General features: G+C 40.2%; 1 protein-coding gene across 2 annotated transcripts in view; it reads right to left on the bottom strand.

Annotated features, from left to right (window-relative positions):
* Nucleotides 1–19304, bottom strand: part of KHDRBS1 (KH RNA binding domain containing, signal transduction associated 1) — a 33326-nt gene that overhangs the window by 7932 nt on the left and 6090 nt on the right. Inside the window, exons 2-9 of one of the 2 annotated variants that reach the window (XR_015139530.1) lie at nucleotides 12582–12706; nucleotides 11300–11416; nucleotides 9936–10082; nucleotides 7144–7277; nucleotides 6152–6353; nucleotides 5595–5662; nucleotides 4751–4809; nucleotides 2312–2504 (exon numbers count right to left, since the gene is read on the bottom strand). Coding sequence is in view for 1 of the 2 variants with exons in the window: in XM_086334026.1 (XP_086190152.1) it covers nucleotides 2407–2504; nucleotides 4751–4809; nucleotides 5595–5662; nucleotides 6152–6353; nucleotides 7144–7277; nucleotides 9936–10082; nucleotides 11300–11416; nucleotides 12582–12706 (950 nt within the window). In the remaining variant the exon portion in view is untranslated. Of the gene's footprint in view, nucleotides 1–1164; nucleotides 2505–4750; nucleotides 4810–5594; nucleotides 5663–6151; nucleotides 6354–7143; nucleotides 7278–9935; nucleotides 10083–11299; nucleotides 11417–12581; nucleotides 12707–19304 lie in introns of those variants that run through there. The other variant, XM_086334026.1, reaches the window with a different exon arrangement.

The following is a 19304-nucleotide window of genomic DNA, read 5'->3' as shown; positions in this document are numbered from 1 at the left end:
CCAGGTTACATTACAGTTCACTTGTGATGGGCAGGATTATTAAGAGTTATGGCTAATTTATGCGGCAGCATATGGTTCTTCTTTTTACAGCTATTTTTATTAAACAAGTTTTGCAAAGTTTTAACATTAAAATTAACAGCTAAAGAATTGTTTATGCAAGTTGCTGTCACAGTTTATGTAAAAGAGAAATATGTGCTATTAAAATCAGACATTTAGGTTACCTTTGGTTTTTTGCGATGCATGTTAGCTTTACACATCCTGATTCTCTTGCGATAATTTTCCTTTAAAAAGGGGGGTATAGAGTGATCTCTTTTCATCAAAACAAGACATAATGCCCTGAAAGCTGACTTCAAACCATGGTTGAAAATTCAGTTATTTACACTTTATCACAATCTACAAATACATTTTTTTTGTTGGTGTGTTTTAAAAAGAAAAAAAAATGTCCATCATGCACTGCTGCAGGCAGCTTGGCACTTCATACAAGAGGATTTTTCACCCCCGAGCAGTTTAGAGTGCTCCCTTAGGGAAGGCATGAGAATCCTAATAATTAATGTGGAGGAGTAGAAACAGGGTCAACCAATTCCATCACTTCCTCTCTTGGTCTCAGAAGGTACAGAGCCAGGCTTCACACCAGATCCTGCCCCAGCCCAGTTCTTTGATTAACAGCATTTCTGGGATTGGAAGGGAAAACCCTTAAGAGCACCCAGGGTTTGCTGAATTGTCATCATCTACAGACAAGTGCTATCCCTTTCCAAGCTCACAGAGATGATTTGGTGTCACACTTAGGGCCACCTAGGGGCTCTACAAAAGGTGCAACTAGAGTGACTGGAACTTTAAATACTGAGGCCTAGGTATGGAAACCAATCCAAGTTTTAGCTTAGTTTGATTCTTCTCTCCAGAAATCAGAGCTTGTGATAAGGACTGGATAAAACTTCTTTTAACAACTTCCAGGGGGTGAAAAAGCTTTGGTTATTTTTAAACTAAAACTTAACAACTCATAAACTTTTTTTTTTTGGTAAACTTAAAATAAAATCCCCCCCAACCACTTTTAAGAATGTCTCCAACTTTTAACAAGCCCATTAACTTTAGAGTTAATTTAAGTTTATTTGAAAGAGAAAACTATTTTATTGTCCACCCAAAAAAATGACAATTCATCACATTTACTTTGATTAAAAAAGGACTAAACTTTATTGACAAACTGCTGCAGACATTTTGACATAAGTTTAAGCTACCTATTTAGGCAGACTTACACATGTAGCATTTAATCTTCCAAGAACAAAATGGGAGGACGGTACAAATCCAATTAGGACTTTAACTTATGTACAAAGTGGATTTTGATTCCTTTTTCATTCAGCTGCAGTGTCCCTTTTTATATCATGCTAGTGTTGAGACATACTTGACTAACTTCCTTGGGAACAGCTCAATATTGATAACCGTCAACTTAAGGATATCATCAGCTTTTGGCCCCAGTGTCCAAGTGAGTTTTTCATGGAGTGTAGGATCTCAGATGGACAAAATACTTTGTCTTTTGAAATACTGAAATGTTAATTATTAGAACTATTACTGAAAGGTTGTTCATGATTAAAAAGCTCTCCATCAAATTCAAGTGGCCAGCCCCTCTCCCCAAATCAACCTCTTTAGAAACTTACTTCCCGCTAAGTATCTCTCAACACTGTATGTCTGGGGCTAGATTTCAAAACCCACGTAATGAAAAATTCAGTTTTACGAACCTAATTTTGTTTTGTTTTTAAATCAATTAACGTTAAAAATTGCATCAACTATTTAATTCATTAGGATCTTTCATATTAAAATTTAACCTTAAGATTCAACCGCCATGTGTTTTTTTATATAAAGGAAACATTTTTAGAGACATCTGAGCTCACTTTTTCATGGTGGCACCTACTGCCGTTAACATTTGTGATTTTAAATCTTAAACAGCCCTGAATTTTGAAATGTAGCCTAGTTTGGGATTCTGCAACTACAACTTTACGGGATGCCTCAAATCAAAACTAAGAGAAAGTTAACAAGCCTTAACTTCAGAACCTTTAAGCAAGCAATGTCACTTTTGAAACTAACAGGTTTGTGTTTTTTTTTTTTACTCAACTTCTTTTTTATTATAAAAGGTACATTTCTGTTTATATTTAAACAACAAAGAAAAAAGCATCTACACACTTAAAAAATTAATTCGATATTCCTAAATCTATTTTAACTCATTTTAAAATACTACATACAGAAGCCAGAATGCAGAGTTAAGAATGGAGTAAGGTGGGGAGAAGAAGGGGACCACGAAGAAAAACACTTAGACAATTACTTGTCTGTTGTGGGTAAAGCAACAGGAATCCTGGGAGATACAAGAAATCAGTAACAACTTTGCTCATAACTGATATTTTCCCCTCATGTTTGTTTTTAATAACGTCCATATGGGTGCTCTCTGTACGCTCCCTTCACCGGCCTAGCTGGAGGGGCCTTCAGCGACGGCCTGGTCCCATTCCAGTCATCCTGGCCTGTGGGGAAAAGCAAGAACAGTTTATAAACCATGTGCCAATGGCATTTTGGAATGGGCAGGTGTAGGTCACCTGGTAAAGATCACCAAACATGCTGCTTTGCTTCCAATGTCTTGCCACCTCCTCTGTGGTTTACTTTTTTACTCTGCTTGGCCCTCCCTGCCAAGCAGCTCAGGCAACTTCCCAGGTATAGGGCAGTTCTGAGTGGATGGCCAGAAGGAACAGTTCAGAAAGGACTTGCGGTGATGTCCAGGAAAGAAGCTGTCCATAGGCAACATGCATGATCTATATTCCAGCCCCCAAACCTGGATAAACCCAACACCTTGCTTCGGACAGTGAGGAATCAATCTCACTGGGGCTGCAATGCTCTTTCCTATTTCCAAAGCAGTTCAGGAGAGAGCCTCTAGTAAGGTGACAACTGGAAGTCTTTCAGATTGAAAGCAACAGAGGCAGCTCCCTCTCCATGCAACAGCAAGTCAGATTTGCCTGTGGAGAAGTATCCTCTGGCTCCCTGGGAAGAGCAAGCAAGGATCACATTTCAAGAACCCTCCACCAGCAGAGCTGGCCCACTGCTCTGGCGGTGGGAAATACAATCAAATGTATCTACAGCACTCATTAGGAGAATTTATTATCTCATTTTTGTGCCAATAGTCCAGAGACGCTAAACAACATGACATGACTGCTATCCTCAAATGGTTTTCCTTTGTGACGGGGAAAAGCCTATAGCAAAAACAATCATGTACTTTTAGAGTTGATCTCTCATGAACACGAGTCGTTTATAAGTTTATTCTTTCCGCTCACCCCCAGACTTTACCCAGGCCTGCTATTTCTCTAGCTGCTTGCATTCACAAACATCTACTTCCATCATTCTAGGTCTAAAACCCCTACATGGATGTAAAGTTGCTATCTAAGCCTGTTTATACCTCTAGTACAACAGACATGTCCATCACTTTCTAAGTGACTTCTTACTGTACCAATCAGATAGTATATTTTTCTAGCTCTGTTTATAAAGGCAGAAATCAGAACAGATTAACCATGGCAGCATCATACCAGAAGCACAAGGAGCAGCCTGCCTGTTGCAGTGCAGTCTTTTTTCTAGCAAAACAGAAAGGTAATTTAGTGAACACTTACAGAGGTCCCATTTTACTGCTCACCGATGATGGGAAACACCCTGGGGCAATCATATCACCCTTCTAAACAGTAGCATATGAGCAGACCAATGCAGTGTTACAGATGGCAACTGTCCAGGACCATTTAGCTAGAGCTGGTAAAAACTGTTCCCCTGGACAACTGACTGGCTGCTAAATACTATGCTGAGGAGGTGAGGAGTCTGTCTGTGGGAGCTCTAAGAAGCTCTTTCCTCTTTCAGTTAGGTGTAAGGGAGATTGTCAACTACTATCTTAAATTGTCAACTGCTGAGTCCCTTGCCAAGGTCTCTGGACTTCCCACAGGTATGCCAGAAACATCTCATATTTAAAAGGCTGCTCTCTCTACATCTACTGCCACATGGCACTCCCTCTGGGGCCCATTATCACAGGTCCATAACTGGCTCTTGAGGATACCTCCTGAGCAATGTGTTTTCAACCAGGCCTCAGGAAAGGCAGTTTGGTCCTGCTGCCATTCCAGCATCTACAGCTCTCTTGGGATTAAGGACTAAGTTGAGATGTCTCCAAGACAGTAAGGAAGCTGAACTGTCTTGAACTGGCTCCAGTCCCCAGTTTCTAATCTAACAGGCACCTTTCTTGCCCTCAAACTGCTCTTGTCATTGGGTCTCTTTCAGCTAGCATTTCCTCTACACTGAGATTCTTTACAATGAGATCCAAAATTGTTTTTAAAAATGAGATGGGTCAGAAAAGTTGGATATGATTCCATTCTTATTATCCATCAGTGTGGCCTAGGTATCTTGCAGCAAAGGCTCAGCAACATAACCTAGGTCTAGCCATCTCCCAGCGTCAGCCGAAAAGCCTGCTGCTCCAACCAGCCAACCTGGACCTTAGCCCGAGTTTAGGACATCCGCTTAGCCACCCAAGAGTACACCTAACTCATTTCAATAGTCTTTCTTTCTACTACACACCACCCGATTTAAATAACAGCAGGATTTCTAGTGTCACATCTATCAACATGTTGATCTTTTTATGAGGTTTCTCCTTAGGTACATGACTGCCTGACCCCCAATAATCCCGTCACCAGCATTCTTCTGGGCACTTACTTGCACATTTTGTCCCACCACAGAAATAAAGACATACCATATGCTTCATAAGAATCTTGAACCTCCCCATGTCCATAGTCATAATATTCTGAGTCCCTGAAAGCCAAAGATAGAGTATTAGAGCTATACAGCAACCATATTCAGTTTTACCTTTCTCCCAAATGCTTCCATATTTTAGTCATTTTACTGAGGGTGCAAAACAAACAAAAGAAAGTTCATTCTACCCTCATCTCCAAACTGTAAAATATTTCCAAAACATGTATATACTAGATACTCATTTAAAAATTATGACAACTACAGCAAAGAAAAATGAATAGCATACAATTTAAAGTGAAAAAGCTCAACCCAAAAGCTCAGTGTAAACACACACATTCACAGGGCTCACTGGAAGAGAATAAGCAAATATGAAAAGAACTGTCTTGTCCCCACTGCAGAATTATGAGAGGCCTTTCCCAACACAGTTAACATACATATATATACACATACACAAAAACATGTTTTTTAAAAAAAGACCAGAAGAGAACCTGAGTTAAGTAATGGGAATCTAGTACCCTTTTAGACTTCTATGCAACTTTAATGTAGTTGTGACAGTTTAAAGTAACAAATCAAAACAATTTTAAGGCATTTTCCCTTTGTTCCCATATAGTCACAGCTAAGGAATTTTTCATATGCCAACCCCAGATTCTACATTATAATTTAAGATACACAGTTTTCCAAATCTGCAGATCCAAGTGTGTGCCTTACAGATGTCAAAAGCAGAGGCAACACCCTGAAAAGGTGAGCCATCTGCTCCTTAGATTTGTGCTGCCTAAATCTCTTAGTTCCTCCAACTCCCTCTATATCCCAAGGACACGAAACAGCACTCCCACTGCCTGACTCACCCTTGGCTCTGGCTGTAATAGCCTTCGTAGCCTTCATAACTCTGTTCTGCATATGTATCATCATATCCCTACAAACAAAATGAAATAGAAAAAGTCAGAATCACACAAAGTAGGTAAGGTAATATGGAGGGCTTATGAATGAACAGAACATGGAATTTCCCTCCAAAGTATTAACATCTGTTGTGGAATAGTCAAGAAAGAAACATTTAGAAAATGATCAATCAAATTAAAAAAACCCTTTCAGCTTGGGCAGGAAATAACGTTCAAGTTGAAGTTTATCAGCATTATCAGCAGTAGTAGGGGGAGTCTCCTTAGTAAAACACTAAATATCAAGGCACAGCTTATTTCCTGTTTCATCTACATTTGTATACAGTAAATTATACTTAAAATGGAAAAATCTTCTCTCATAGTTTAACAATCACTGCAACAGAAGAGGGCAGATTCTAAACCTTATAGGCAGTTCCTGCTACCTACATCAAGGGCCAATGCCCTGTCACTCAACTTCCTTTGACAATCTGTTAGCTATTAAGAAATGGCACATGGTCCAAACGTCTTACATATTCTTCATATGTTTCTGGTGCAGGCGGTGGAGGCAAAGGTATTCTCTGGATGCCTGCTGTCCGTGCTCTTGGTGCTGGAGCACCCCTCACAGTAGGTGGGGGTGGCACTCCTCGAGTCACAGTGGCACCTCTGGTAATGGCTCCTCTCACTGGTGTACCACGCACTAAAGCCCCCCGAGGTGGCCCAACGCCACGGCCCCTGCAGAAAAGAGTTTATTTTAAATGGATATTTTTAATAAATAGGCTACTTTCATGTTCAGATTTGTCTTAAAATTCTGGAGCCAGGTAGATTTTATGATGCCTTAAGTTGACTATTATCAAAAACAGAGGAATGGGGACTTCCCTGGGGGTCCAGTGGTTACGGCTGTGTTCTCACTGCTGTGGCCAGGGTTCAATTCCTGGTCCTCGAGTTAAGATCCCACAAGTTGTGCAGCACAGCCAAAACAAAACAAAACAAAAACACAGAGGGATGTGTAGGTAGGTAAAGGACCCATTCTGGAAGGTTCCCTAGGCCCATGGTGGACCTGTTAATATATTATTAGTGGAGAGTCTGTCTTGAGAGTCTGAATAGTCCATAAAGGTCAGTCAGCAAAGGTAAAATTCTAAAGTCAGAGACCATTTAAAAATGCTGAAAACTGTTCAAAATTAAAAACAACAACAACAACAAAAAAAAACAGCTTCAGCAGGACTGCTGCACCTGCTTACGGCCAAAGTAACCAAGATCTAAAATTCCACTCTTTTTTTTTTTGCTGTGCCGCATGACTTGCAGGATCTCAGTTTCCCTGACTAGGGATTGAACCTGGGTCACGGCAGTGAACGTGTCAAATTCTAACCACTAGACCACCAGGGAACACTCTAGAACTCCACTCTTGATGCAACATACACATCCGGAGACCCCTTCTAAGCTGGAGATAAGGGCAGCAGGAAGATAGAAATGGTACTAGCAGTCAGATTTACATCCCATTTCTAGCTGTCTCTATTATTTTTACCTGGGAACAGGTGGAGGAGGCGGTGCAGCTCCCCGGCCTCGCACTGGCACCCCACGTCCACGGGAGGGCTCTGGTACTCCATTCAAGTAGGAAAGCTCTAAAAATTGTTCCTGGCAGATATCATCCATCATATCCTGTGGATAAAAGATAATGAGAAGGAGTATTGTGCAACATCTCTACCTTCTGCTGAGAAGTCATCTAGCCCACGTGAGCCTTGGATGCGAAGAACAACTTTGAAAGCCCAGATGAAATCTCAGATTATTCTCTGAAGTCAAATGGCACGCTACCTGTCACCTCTTTGAGGAAAATCTTGATGGTAGGCCCCTCATTGTTCAGATGAAGTTCTTCATGATGTGGTCCCTGCCTAGCTCTCCAGATCACTTCCATCCTCTATCCATGTATAACCTCCTTTCAAGCCATGCTGAACAACTTGCAGTTCAGAACATGGCATACTCATACACATCCATTCTTGCAAACAGTTTCCTTTTCCTAGAATAATAAAAGCCACTACCATTAATTAAGCTCCACAGCTGGGTACCATATAATAAGCCTTACATAGGGTTTTCAGTTTAATCTTCAAAATAATCCTGAAGTAGGCAGATCTTCCCATTTGGGAAAACAGATTCAGAAAGCATAAAGCAACCAATATAAGGACATAGAGCTAGTGAGTGGCAGATTCTATATGTTAATTCAGAATTACTTATCTCCAAAATCTAGGCTTTGAATCATTAATGTATCAATTAATCAGTATATTGTTGCCTTTTTCTGTCCACCTGAAGGACTCTAATTCTTACAAGATTTAATCAAAAGTATTACCTTACCTCTTTTGAAAAACTTTCTCTTGATGCCAACTCCTCACTCTCTCCTCTTTTCCCATGGCACAATGTAATCTTCTCTAAGCACTTACCACATCATTTAAAAATGTCTGTCTGTCTTTCTCACTAGGTTATAAGCTCTTCAAGAACCATTTCTGTAACTTCAGACCCAAGCATAGTATTCAGCACCTACTAGATACTTAACAAATGTTTGGGATGAACAAGGAAACTGAGGCTCAAAAAGTGATATAATAACTTGTCCAACATGATTCAGATAAAGCCCCCAGTCCAGTGCTCTTCCTGCTGTACCAGTTTCTAAGGGAAAAACGGAGGACTCTGGTCATGGATGCAAAAACAGGCTCATTTGTTTTCTTCACAAGGAGGAGGAACCGAGTCAAATGCCATTTGTAAATCTTTTCACGTATTTCCCGATGAGAGCATTCAGTCTCAACACTTAGTGCATTTTTATATATCCCAGGTGCATACAGCTTCTAAAAGATTCTGGTCGCCACAGAGATGCTCCCTCCACCTCCACGCCCTGACTCTTCACCTCTTCCTACCTTACACATTTCCACTGTTTGAGACTCAAACATTAGAGAGTCAAGTGACCAATGATGGGCCATTTGCTCAGATTTCTCTAGCTGCCATAGCAACACTGAGGAAACCCAGATCTCCTTGGTAGGCTTCTTTTTTGAAGACTCACTTACATGGAAGTCTTGAAGATGTAGCTCTTTTATATGCTGAGATTAATGATAAAGAGAAGATGGGCATTCCTCTGCAGTTCTTCAGAAAACGGATGGCTCAGGATGCTTCAATACACACCTCAAAGAGTAAAGAAGCCCCTCAAGGGAAAATTTACCAGCTCTGAGTTTTTTCTAGGATATTTTAAATATGCTGTTTCAAGTTGAACATTCTAATGATGACATACTTAGAAGCAGAGCAGAATAGATATTTGAGACAGTGCTGGAATCCTTGGAGCTCAGCATTACAGAGACACACTGCCTAAAAATTTTTGCTCTGCCCATTCTCATATCCTCTGACAGTTCCAACTCCCTCATTTTACATGTATAAGAAAACCAAGAACTATGTATCATCTCTTCTCAGTTGATGAAAACTATGATGCTTACTCAATTCTAGTTGAATAGTACTCTAAATGCTTCCTAAGGTTCCAGAGTCTTCTTTGGTTGTTAAATATTGAACAGTAAGCAGTATGTTAACTCTGAAAACTACCAGGTCTTGTCAAAAGGCAAAAAGTCATCATTTCCTACTTATTCAAAGAATGAATAACCTCTGATCAGGTGGTAATAAGGAAGACAGGTAACCTGGTCTGTTCCAACTCTTCCAAGGCCTTAATTACATTCTGAAAGAAGCTATACACCAATCTGTTTAATGTCATCAACAGTTACGCCTACAACCATCATGCCTCCTTCAAATCAACTCTACTTGAGTAAACTCCTCCAGGATAGATTCTTGAATGCACTCAGGTCAGAATTTAACCCATTTACACTGGAGGCCAGATAACACATCATCAGACTAGATGATGCTGTTACCATCATCTAGACTCTCAGGAGTCTACACTATAACCCCTTAAGCACAGGGGGTTACAACTGCCTTCACCATTTTCCTATCATAACCTCCTGGTCCCATACTAGCACCAAAATAATTTATTGAAGACCCTGTTAAATCTTTTTAACCAAATGCTAGAATGCCAAGACACACTGTGGATCCAAGATATTGACAAAAGATACTGGCATACAACTAAAATCACATTAGACCAGGAGTGGTAGAGTGGCCTCGGGGCACAGTGGTTTGAGAAGTAGGTACAAGTAATGGACTACCTCAGAAAAATGAACATAAATTGCGGAAGTTGCAATTTCAGGTTATGCAGAGACCCTGGTTAAGAACCCGTGCCTTAGCAATAAGCACAAGATCCCAGTATTCTCTTGCTCAAATGATACAGGATATGGATTTCCTTACTGGTACTAGAAACTTCTTGACTTCCTCCATAGCATGGGCCATAAGAGCATAAGCTTCACATGGGGGTCCAAAGACTTCAATGAAGACATGCAGATCCATATTCAAGTGGGCATATTTGGGGTCTCCACCTTTGCGCAACTCTTCCTCCTGTGGAAAAATGCACAAAAACACCATTATCACTTGGACTACGGAGAAAATGACACCTTTACCATTAGGCCAAAGGGACAGTGAGAAATGACTCCAACACCTAAAAAAAAACCCAGTAAAGTATAAGAAAAGAGTAAAAGAAACTCTGGAGTATCGTAATTTACACAGTCTGCTAAACCTACGATTGGTCTGCTGCTAAAAGCTAACTGTTGTTCTGAATTGCTGGTGTGTTCATTGGAGCTCGTATTAGAAGGCACAGAAGAAACAAACGTAATTCCAGTCTCCATTCAGATAACAGCTGTTTGCCAAGCATCCATCCACTCATTCATTAATTGCCAAGCATTTGCTTTTAATAAACCCCAGGTAGAGCTGTTAATCACCAGCTCTTCTAATATGCTTGTATAGAGAAGGAAAAAAGTCATAACAGAGAGAAGAAAATCTCATGTACACCTCATTAAACAGAGTATTATACTTCAGCCCTAACTGTATTCATCCAGTGAGAAATGTTGGAGGAAAAAGAAGAGGGTCTGAGAAAACGTTCATCAATTAGGCTGCATACAAGGAGGCCTGAAAGAGTAAGTTTTTAGGCTGGAGTAGGTTATATCCCATCTAAAAAGCTGAATCTAGAAAGCTAAGACTATTTTGTTTTGGTGGGAAGTTTCTCCACACTTAGAGTATAAAGAATACACGGCTATGGCTTGGGGAAAAGTAAGCTCTGGATCCTACTGTCAGGATTTCTCATGGTTCCTTCTGTAACATCTTCCTTTAGCATGCCTCACATTCCAGCTGGCTATAAAACAAACCAGCCAACTAATCCTCAAACTCACCTGCACTCACAACACTACTGCTCACACTTTTCCACACTAACTGGAAACAGAATGCTGTTCACATTTTAGTGTCTTTAGTCTGGGTAAGTTTCAGTACATTCAGCTTCCCCTTCCAAGTTTTCCTAGATAAGCTTACTAAGGCCAAAGCTGCTACTGCTATTTCTATTACTACACAGTGAAGTCAGAAAAAAAAACAATTACCGGGGCATACCAAGGTTCTTCTGGGGTTGCCAAAGTAAATTAACTGGTCTATAATCTCTCACATCCAATGCGAATTTAAGGGAATCATTTTCAGTACACATGTAAGAACTAGCTTCCATAAGGTATCCATACTGGACTCTAGGCTACTGGAAGGCATTAGGGTGTCTTGTCTCATTAATGTGAGCTTACCTTGGCTTTGTCTCTCATTGAGCCCTTTCCCAACACAGAAATCTTTGCACCAGTCTCTTCTTGCAGTCTTTTGATTGTATTTCCTTGTGGTCCAAGGATCTTTCCCACAAAATTGAACTGATAGAAAATAAAGACAGATTTCTAAATGTGTATGTTCCTATAAAATATTTCTACATGTATTATTTATCTTCAATAATCCTGTAAAGGAAGTAGAGTACTAACCACTCCCATTTTACTAAAGGATATACTGAAGTGGTACTGATAAAATTGATTAGCCAAAGGTTATACAACTGAAAAGAGGCTTCCTGGGTGGCTCAGTGGTAAAGAATCCATCTACCAATGAAGGAGATGCGGGTTCGATCTCTAGGTTGCGAAGATCCCCTGGAGGAGGAAACGGCAACCTATTCCTGTATTCTTGCCTGGAAAATCCCAGGGACAGAGGAGCCTGGCAGGCTACAGTCACTGGGGTCACAATGAGTTGGACATGACTGAGCAACTGAGCATAGCATGGCACAAAACTGCAAAGTGGCAAGTCTAGAACTTGAATTTCCTGATGTAGTGTGGTGCTCTTTCCAAATTATCACACCACAACTCTTTGTAATTTAACATACATAAACATTTTTAAGGCAGTTACTTTAGAACAGAACAGACATATGGTACCCTTTGGTAGTACTGGTCTGACTGACTAAAACTAGTTGTTTTAAAAAAAAAAAGGAGGAGGAGTAGAAACCATTTATTTAAAAGTGAAACTTTGGGAATTCCCTTGAGGTTCACTGGTTAAAACTGTGTGCTTCCACTGCAAGGGTCACAGGTTCCATTCCTGGTCAGGGAACTAAGATACTACAAGCAGTATAGCCCAAATCAAAAACAAACAAGAGCAAAAAAACTTTGAGTAAGAAATAAAATTAACTTATTTTTGTGTCACAAGGATTTGTGTTGTATTTCCTTTATTTAAACTTCAGCTGAATCTTCTGACAAAGAACAATTAGGGTTCAATTTTTTTCCTTTAAACTTGAAGCTAAACAAACACTTGAGAAGGAAATTCCTTTTTTGATAATAAAAAGATGGTCGCATTTCCTTCCTGGCTGTAGCTATGCTCTTGGTTGTGGGCCTGTGTGTCTCGCCTGCTGGATACGGTCACTACAAGCATGGGACAGAACCTTCACCAAGCCCACAATCTCTGTAAATCTTTTGTTACAGCCTGTGCTACAAGACACACCACATACTACATACTCTCATACTACGAAGACAACTCAAAGAAATGAGGCACTCTTTCCCTTACCTTGGGATACTGCTTGACAGGTATCAGAACCCTCTCCTTCAGCTTCATGTTCTTGTGAGAAAATAAATCCAAGTAATTCTCCTCATCGTCCTTTTTTGAATCCCCTTTCTGAATCTTCTCAATTTCTGAATAGGACAAACAGAAATTTAATTTAGCTTTGTTCTTTTAAATAAAGGCAAAATTCTAAGTCTACTTAAAGCAGTAAGAGGGAATAGTGTAATGAGACCAAATATTAATGAACAGTTCAGATGAATAGTGCCTTAATTTCAAATAGAGACAGCACCAAAGCTAGATGAAGTTGACTAGGAAACCGAAAGCCTGCCTCTTTTTATTTACTTGGCTATGCTGGCTCTCAGTTGTGGCATGTGGGATGATCTCTGAGTCGTGTGGGATCCTTCACTGCACATGACTCTCTAGTTTTGGCTTGCAGGCTTAGTTGCTTCGCCACATGTGGGATCTTAGTTCCCTGACCAGGGATTGAACCCACATCCCCAGCATTGGAAGTCTGGAGTCTTACCCACTGGACTACTACTTTGAGGGAAGTCTCAAAGCCTCCCTCTAGTAAGGGCAGTTTGCTCTTTACTTTCAGCTGAAACCTCTACAGAGACATTCCAATGTTCTTTAGACAGGAGCGAGACGAGGAAAGAGAGATAATTAAACTGAAAAAAATTAAAACCTCCATCAAGAAAAAGTCCAAAGCCATATCTTTATTATTATTATTCTATTTATTCATTTTGGCTGCACTGGATCTTTGCTGCTGCACTTGGGCTTTCTCCAGCTGTGGTGAGCGGGGGCTACTCTCCAGTCGCAGCGCTTCTGCTTCTCCCTGTGGTGGCTTCTCTTGCTGTGGAGCACAACCCCAAGGCGAGCGGGCTCAGTAGTTGTGGTGCACCGGCTTAGTTGCCCTGAGGCAAGTGGAATTTTCCCAGAGGGATCAAACCCATGTCCCCTGCATTGGCAGGTGGATTCTTAACCACTAGACCACCAAGGAAGTCCCCAAAGTTGTATCTTAATGAAGAGACAAAGGTAATTTAACTACACAACTGAGAGTCCTATTAAAATTTTGTAACAGTAGTGCTTTGGATAGGAGTAGTCCTTAAAAGTTTGAAAGACCTCGGTTTTACTCTGCCACTCACTAGTTGTGTGAACTCTGAAAAGTTTAACTGTTCTGAACTTTGATGTCCTCATTTGTAAAATGGACGTTATTATCTACTTCAAGAGGTTGCTATAAAGACAGAATAAAGTAACATGCAGGGACTTCCTTCGTGTTCCAGTGGCTGGGACGCCTCTCTCCCAGTGTAGCGGGGCCTGAATGTGATCCCTGGTCAGGGGACTAGATCCTGCATATAGCAATTAAAAAGATGCTGTATGCCCCAACTAAGACCTGGCACAGCCAAATAAATAAAATAAAATACGCAAATATGCTAATTAAAGCCCATTTCTTTCTTTCTGCTTTTCCTTTTGGCCATGCAGGATCTTACTTCTGCCCCCTGCAGAAGTCTGGAGTCTTCACCACTGGACCACCAGGGAAGTCCTAAAAGCACATTTCTTAGGAAGTGTTTTAATATCTACTTAACACTCTCTAGCCCAAATTCACTCAGTGTCCTAAAGGAAAAAATGCACCAAGGTAAGTTAAATTCACAGGTTAAGACAGTTTCATCAGCTAGAACCTTAGTATCCCAAAAGTTCATTCATTCATTCATTCAGTGATTCCAAGTGTTTGAGTGCTTCCTATGGTGAGGCACATGAAGGGACAGGTATAGGTATGATCACTAAGCACCATGGAAAACTTACTAAGGGCCAGGCACTTGGCCCTGTAAAGTATAGGAGAAACCACACAATCAGTCAGACATGGTCCCAATCTCCACTATGTCTATATACAAGAAGTACCAGTATACGAAGCTGGCGATGAAGAATAGTTAACAGCTACAAAAGGAGTACTAACAGAGATGGGGGCAGAGTATGGAGGCAATGAATATCAGCAATTAAAATATTATACTATGGTCCACTGAGAATAAAAAAAAATTTTATACGCCCTAAAATCAGTGGAACACTTTAACTAACACAATGTTCTCCTTATACAACATTTCCAGTGTTTCTATCTTCCAGATTTTAAAAAAACTTTTTGGCCATGCCAAGGGGCATGTGGGATCTTAGCTCCCCAAGCAGGGGTCAAATCTGTGCTCTCTGCACTGGCAACATGGAGTCTTAACCACTGGACCAACAGAGAAGTCCCTATCTTCTGTAATTTAAAGATAAGGGTTCTCAAACTTCAATATGCAGCAGAATCATCTTGATGGCTAGTTCAACTAGACTGCTGGGACCCAATCCCAGTCTGGGAATGCATTTAGGATTGTGTTAGGAACCTGCATTTAAAACCATGACCAGGTCATTCTGATATTGCTGCCCTAAGGTTCACACTTCAAAAACCACTAGTTCAATATACGGGCTTCCCCTGTGGCTCAGATGGTAAAGAATCTGCCTCAAATGTGGGAAACCCAGGTTCGATCCCTGAGTCGGGAAGATCCTTTGGAGAAGGAAATGGCAATCCACTTCAGTATTCTTGCCTAGAGAGTTCCATGGACAGAGGAGGGTGGCGGAGCTTTATATACCTTAGTATATAAAGATATAATACTTTAAACACATTCTGCAAATCTAAACCTTTAACAAACTTTAAAAAGTAACTGTTTAGAATAAATCTAGCTATGATGTAGGAAAGTTACTGAGACTCACAGAGTTCAGAATTCCAAACTGAAGGCTTCTCTGTTTATTAAAAAGCCTAAACTGAGATGTTATACACTTAAAAGAACCGTAAATGACCATGCTCTTTGCACTCCTATTTTTCATTGCTTGGAGTAGAAAGCAAATTTAACCTTACCATCAACAGACTAAATGCTTCATTCAACACCCTATTTGTTCACTGTTTCACTGCCTGTGTATCCTGACCTCCACTCCTTCCCATTTACTGCTAATATTAACTTTGCAGTCACTGGTTTTGAGCTACCATCTCTGAACACACCTCTTCTAGAGCTTTTGGGCTGGTCAACTGGGTACTTAAAATCTTCAAATGTCCTACAGGAACAAAGATGCCACATTTCAAACCAGAATACACCACTGAGGAGCTTCTAAAAATGTGGCACAAGTTATATACGTCATCTCACCCATGTCTCTGTGTGCTCTAACTGCTGCCATCTAGTTAGGCCCTTCAGCTGTACTTTCTACCACTTTCCAGAAACTTTAATTGGTCAGAACAAGAAGCTAAGATTCGAAATCTGTTAATCTGTATTCCCACAGGAAGCAGGGCTGCAAACGTTGAACCTAGTAGAAAGGTTTAATATCAATGAAATGTGCCCTGTGAATATAAGGCCTTTCTAAAACATGGATCTGGGACTTCCCCGGTGGTCCAGTGTTTAAATAAGACTCTCTGCTCCCAATGCAGGGGGCCTGGGGTTTGATCCCTGGTCGGGCAACTAGATCCCACACACCCCAACTAAGACCTGGCACAAACAAATAATAATAAATAAGCAAAATTTAAAACACAGATCCTTCTGCTATGTTTTGAATGAGGTAGATTTAATTAGGATCCCCTTGTCCACTTACCTTACAATTTAAAAAATAATATTAAAGCATTTTTTAGAGAATTCAGAGAACAACGATTTAAATACAACAGGACTGAAATGATAAATCAATCACAGGGTTAGCCTAGAAAGCAAAAGAAGCAATTTGAGCCTTCAAAGAGAGTCATCTTCCACTTTTGGAAGGGGAAGGACCAATCCTTTATTCAGTGCCGCCTGCTGCTGCTAAGTCACTTCAGTCGTGTCCGACTCCGTGCGACCCCATACATGGCAGCCCACCAGGCTCCCTTGTCCCTGGGATTCTCCAGGCAAGAACACTGGAGTGGGTTGCCATTTCCTTCATCCAATGCATGAAAGTGAAAAGTGAAAGTGAAGTCACTCAGTCGTGTCCGACCCTCAGCGATCCCTTGGACCGCAGCCTTCCAGGCTCCTCCGTCCATGGGATTTTCCAGGGAGGAGTACTGGAGTGGGGTGCCATTGCCTTCTGCCTATTCAGTGCCTACAATACATCAAATTCTATACAAATATGACCCCATTTATACTCAAACATTACTGGGTGAAACAGCTGGTACTATCCCTATTTTACAACTGAAGAAACAAACTCAGAGAAGTTAAATCTCTAAGTCAGAAAGCTGTTGAAGTAGTACCCAAATAAGGATTAAAACCCAGGCTTTCTCTAACTTCAAACCTCATGCTTTTACTATTGCCTCTCAATAGGCAGAGAGGGGCACACTTTATTTAAGTGAAAAAAGAGCTACTTTTGTAAAGTTTTGGGAAATTCAGCTTATACCCCCAGACACTGTCATCCACCTAAATGCAACAAAAGGGCTCTATCGACACCTCAGATGTTCAGCTGCCTGATCTTTTTCTTTTTCAATTTCTCTCCTTAGCCTCACTTCTTGTGGAGAGCTAACAAGCAGGCTGTAAAGGGAAGGAAAAAAAAAAAAAAAAATAAGGTGAAGCTTCCTAGAAATGCCTTACCCGCAGGCAAAAGTACTTCTAGACAATCTTTGTGAAATTGACTCCTTTAAAAGATCTTTTCTTGGGTCTCTGGAGACCTTGGATGTCCCAAGAGTCAAAGAAAGAAAAAGTATCCTGTAAACAACACAGAGAGGTGACCTGTTTGGTTCAGAGTCAGATGCTGACAATAATCATTATCTTACCCTTTTGGGTTTCCCTTTGTCTTTATAATGAGGATTATCCTCACTTAACAGGTGCAGAAATCCTGTCCAACATCACAAAATTAATGACAGAGGAGGTATTTAAACCCAGGTTATTCTGTATGTCAGTTAGCAAATTCAATCAGTGTTGTGGCATTTCTTCTACTATAACTTAACCTTTCCTTTTTTGGTAGGCCTTATCACAACCGTATTGTAAGTGCCAAAGGATGAGAACTGCTTCTTAAATGTATGTCTAAGAGGAAAACCTGAGTTTTGAAGCTAAACAGAACTGGGTGTGAGTCCCAACTCTGCTACATGCTTGCTGTGTGACCTTGGGGCAAGTTGTTAAACCTCAGTCTTGCTTCTTACTTTTAAAAAGGAAGATTTTTTTTTTTTTAAACAGAAAAAAGATTTCATGAACAGAAAAATATTAATACTAGAGAAGTTAGAAAAAATTATATACAGATTTTATTAACTGGCCTGGCTTAACTAAAAATGACTATCATGTACAATCCATTAACTGAACATTTAATAAATGCTACATAAGGAGCAAGACAGTCATGATTTTCTGACTAAGGCATCCAGAGATAGTGTTTCTAGAAGGGCAAGATTCCCAGGGTATCTGCTCCAAAAGGTCAGGTGTCACGCCCTCCTCCAGAATATCAATGTATTCACTTCAAACATCTAACAACAGCACTCCTGCCCCTGCTATCAACCATTTCTGGACCCCTTCATCACTGCCATTTATAATACAGTGCCTAATAGACAACAGGCATCTATAAACATATATCAAATTAAAGAAATATTCCATTAACACTCTCAACTTCCCTTAACAATTCATATAACTTTACCATTCCCAAGTTTATAGTTCTCTGCCCTGTATCTTGTCTGTTGGTAAATCCTTATGGATTCACAAGTCCAATAAGTTTATTAACTTTGTATAAAGCCACTCCATTCTTTTCATTTTTCAAATTAATTATTCTGTAAAGTAAGAACACAAAGCTACACATTTTTAATTTTATTTAGGGTCATGAGCCCTTACAGACTAACTCCCCACAAAAACAGACACGGTATTTCACATACAATGTTAACTAAGGGTGGGTATTGGCTCAAAAAAAAAAAAAAAAAAAGCTTCAAAGCCTGAGTTAAGAGCCCTCTAAGAGGGGTTCAATTCCCATATTTCAAGATAATGGCAAACTCTATCATGGCCTATTGACCATGGTCTCCCAAATCTCTTTCTTAGGGTACAACTTACAGTTTAGGGCTTTTTTTTCCTTTTAAAAACAAAACAAACAAACCACTTTATCTTAAAATAATTGTAGATTTACATGCAGTTTTAAGAAATAAGAGATTCCCTATATCCTTCACCCACTATTCTCTATGATAACATTTTGCAGGTCTATAATACAATATCATAACCAAAAAATGCAATTACAATCTACTGACTTTATTTGGATGTCATCAGTTTTGCATGTACATGTGTGTGTGTGCACGCGTGCGTGCTTAGCTCTATGCAATTTAATCAGATTCACTCGACCACCACCAGTGTTGGTACAGAACGATTCCAGTACACCACAGAACACAAAGTTCCCTCATGCTGCCCTTTTATAGGCACAGTCACTTCCCTTCCTCTCTCCTTCACACTGGCAATCACTGATGTTCTCCAACTCAAATTATTTTGTCTTTTTAAGAATGTTAAATTAATGGAATTATACAGTATGCAATCTTTTGAGACTGGCTTTTTCATTCAGCTAATTCTCTTGAGGGAATTCCTTAGCTGTCCAGTGGTTAGGGCTTGGTGCTTTCCCTGATGCTTTCACCAGGGCTGGGGTTCAATCCCTGGTCAGGGAATCAAAATCTTATCTTTTTTTTTTTTTTTTAACTGTTGAGTAGTATTTCATGGTATGGATGTACCACAGTGAAACTATTCATCAACTGGACATATATGGCTTATATCCAGTTTTCGGCTATTATGAAAATTCATGTAC

This window comes from Bos grunniens, chromosome 2 (assembly GCF_055505025.1).
Source record: "Bos grunniens cultivar Pamir isolate PY7600 chromosome 2, Bosgru_T2T1.0, whole genome shotgun sequence".
NCBI classification, from domain to species: Eukaryota; Metazoa; Chordata; class Mammalia; order Artiodactyla; family Bovidae; genus Bos; species Bos grunniens.
Note: the sequence above shows the minus strand (reverse complement) of the source record. Positions and strands in the feature narration are given on the sequence as shown.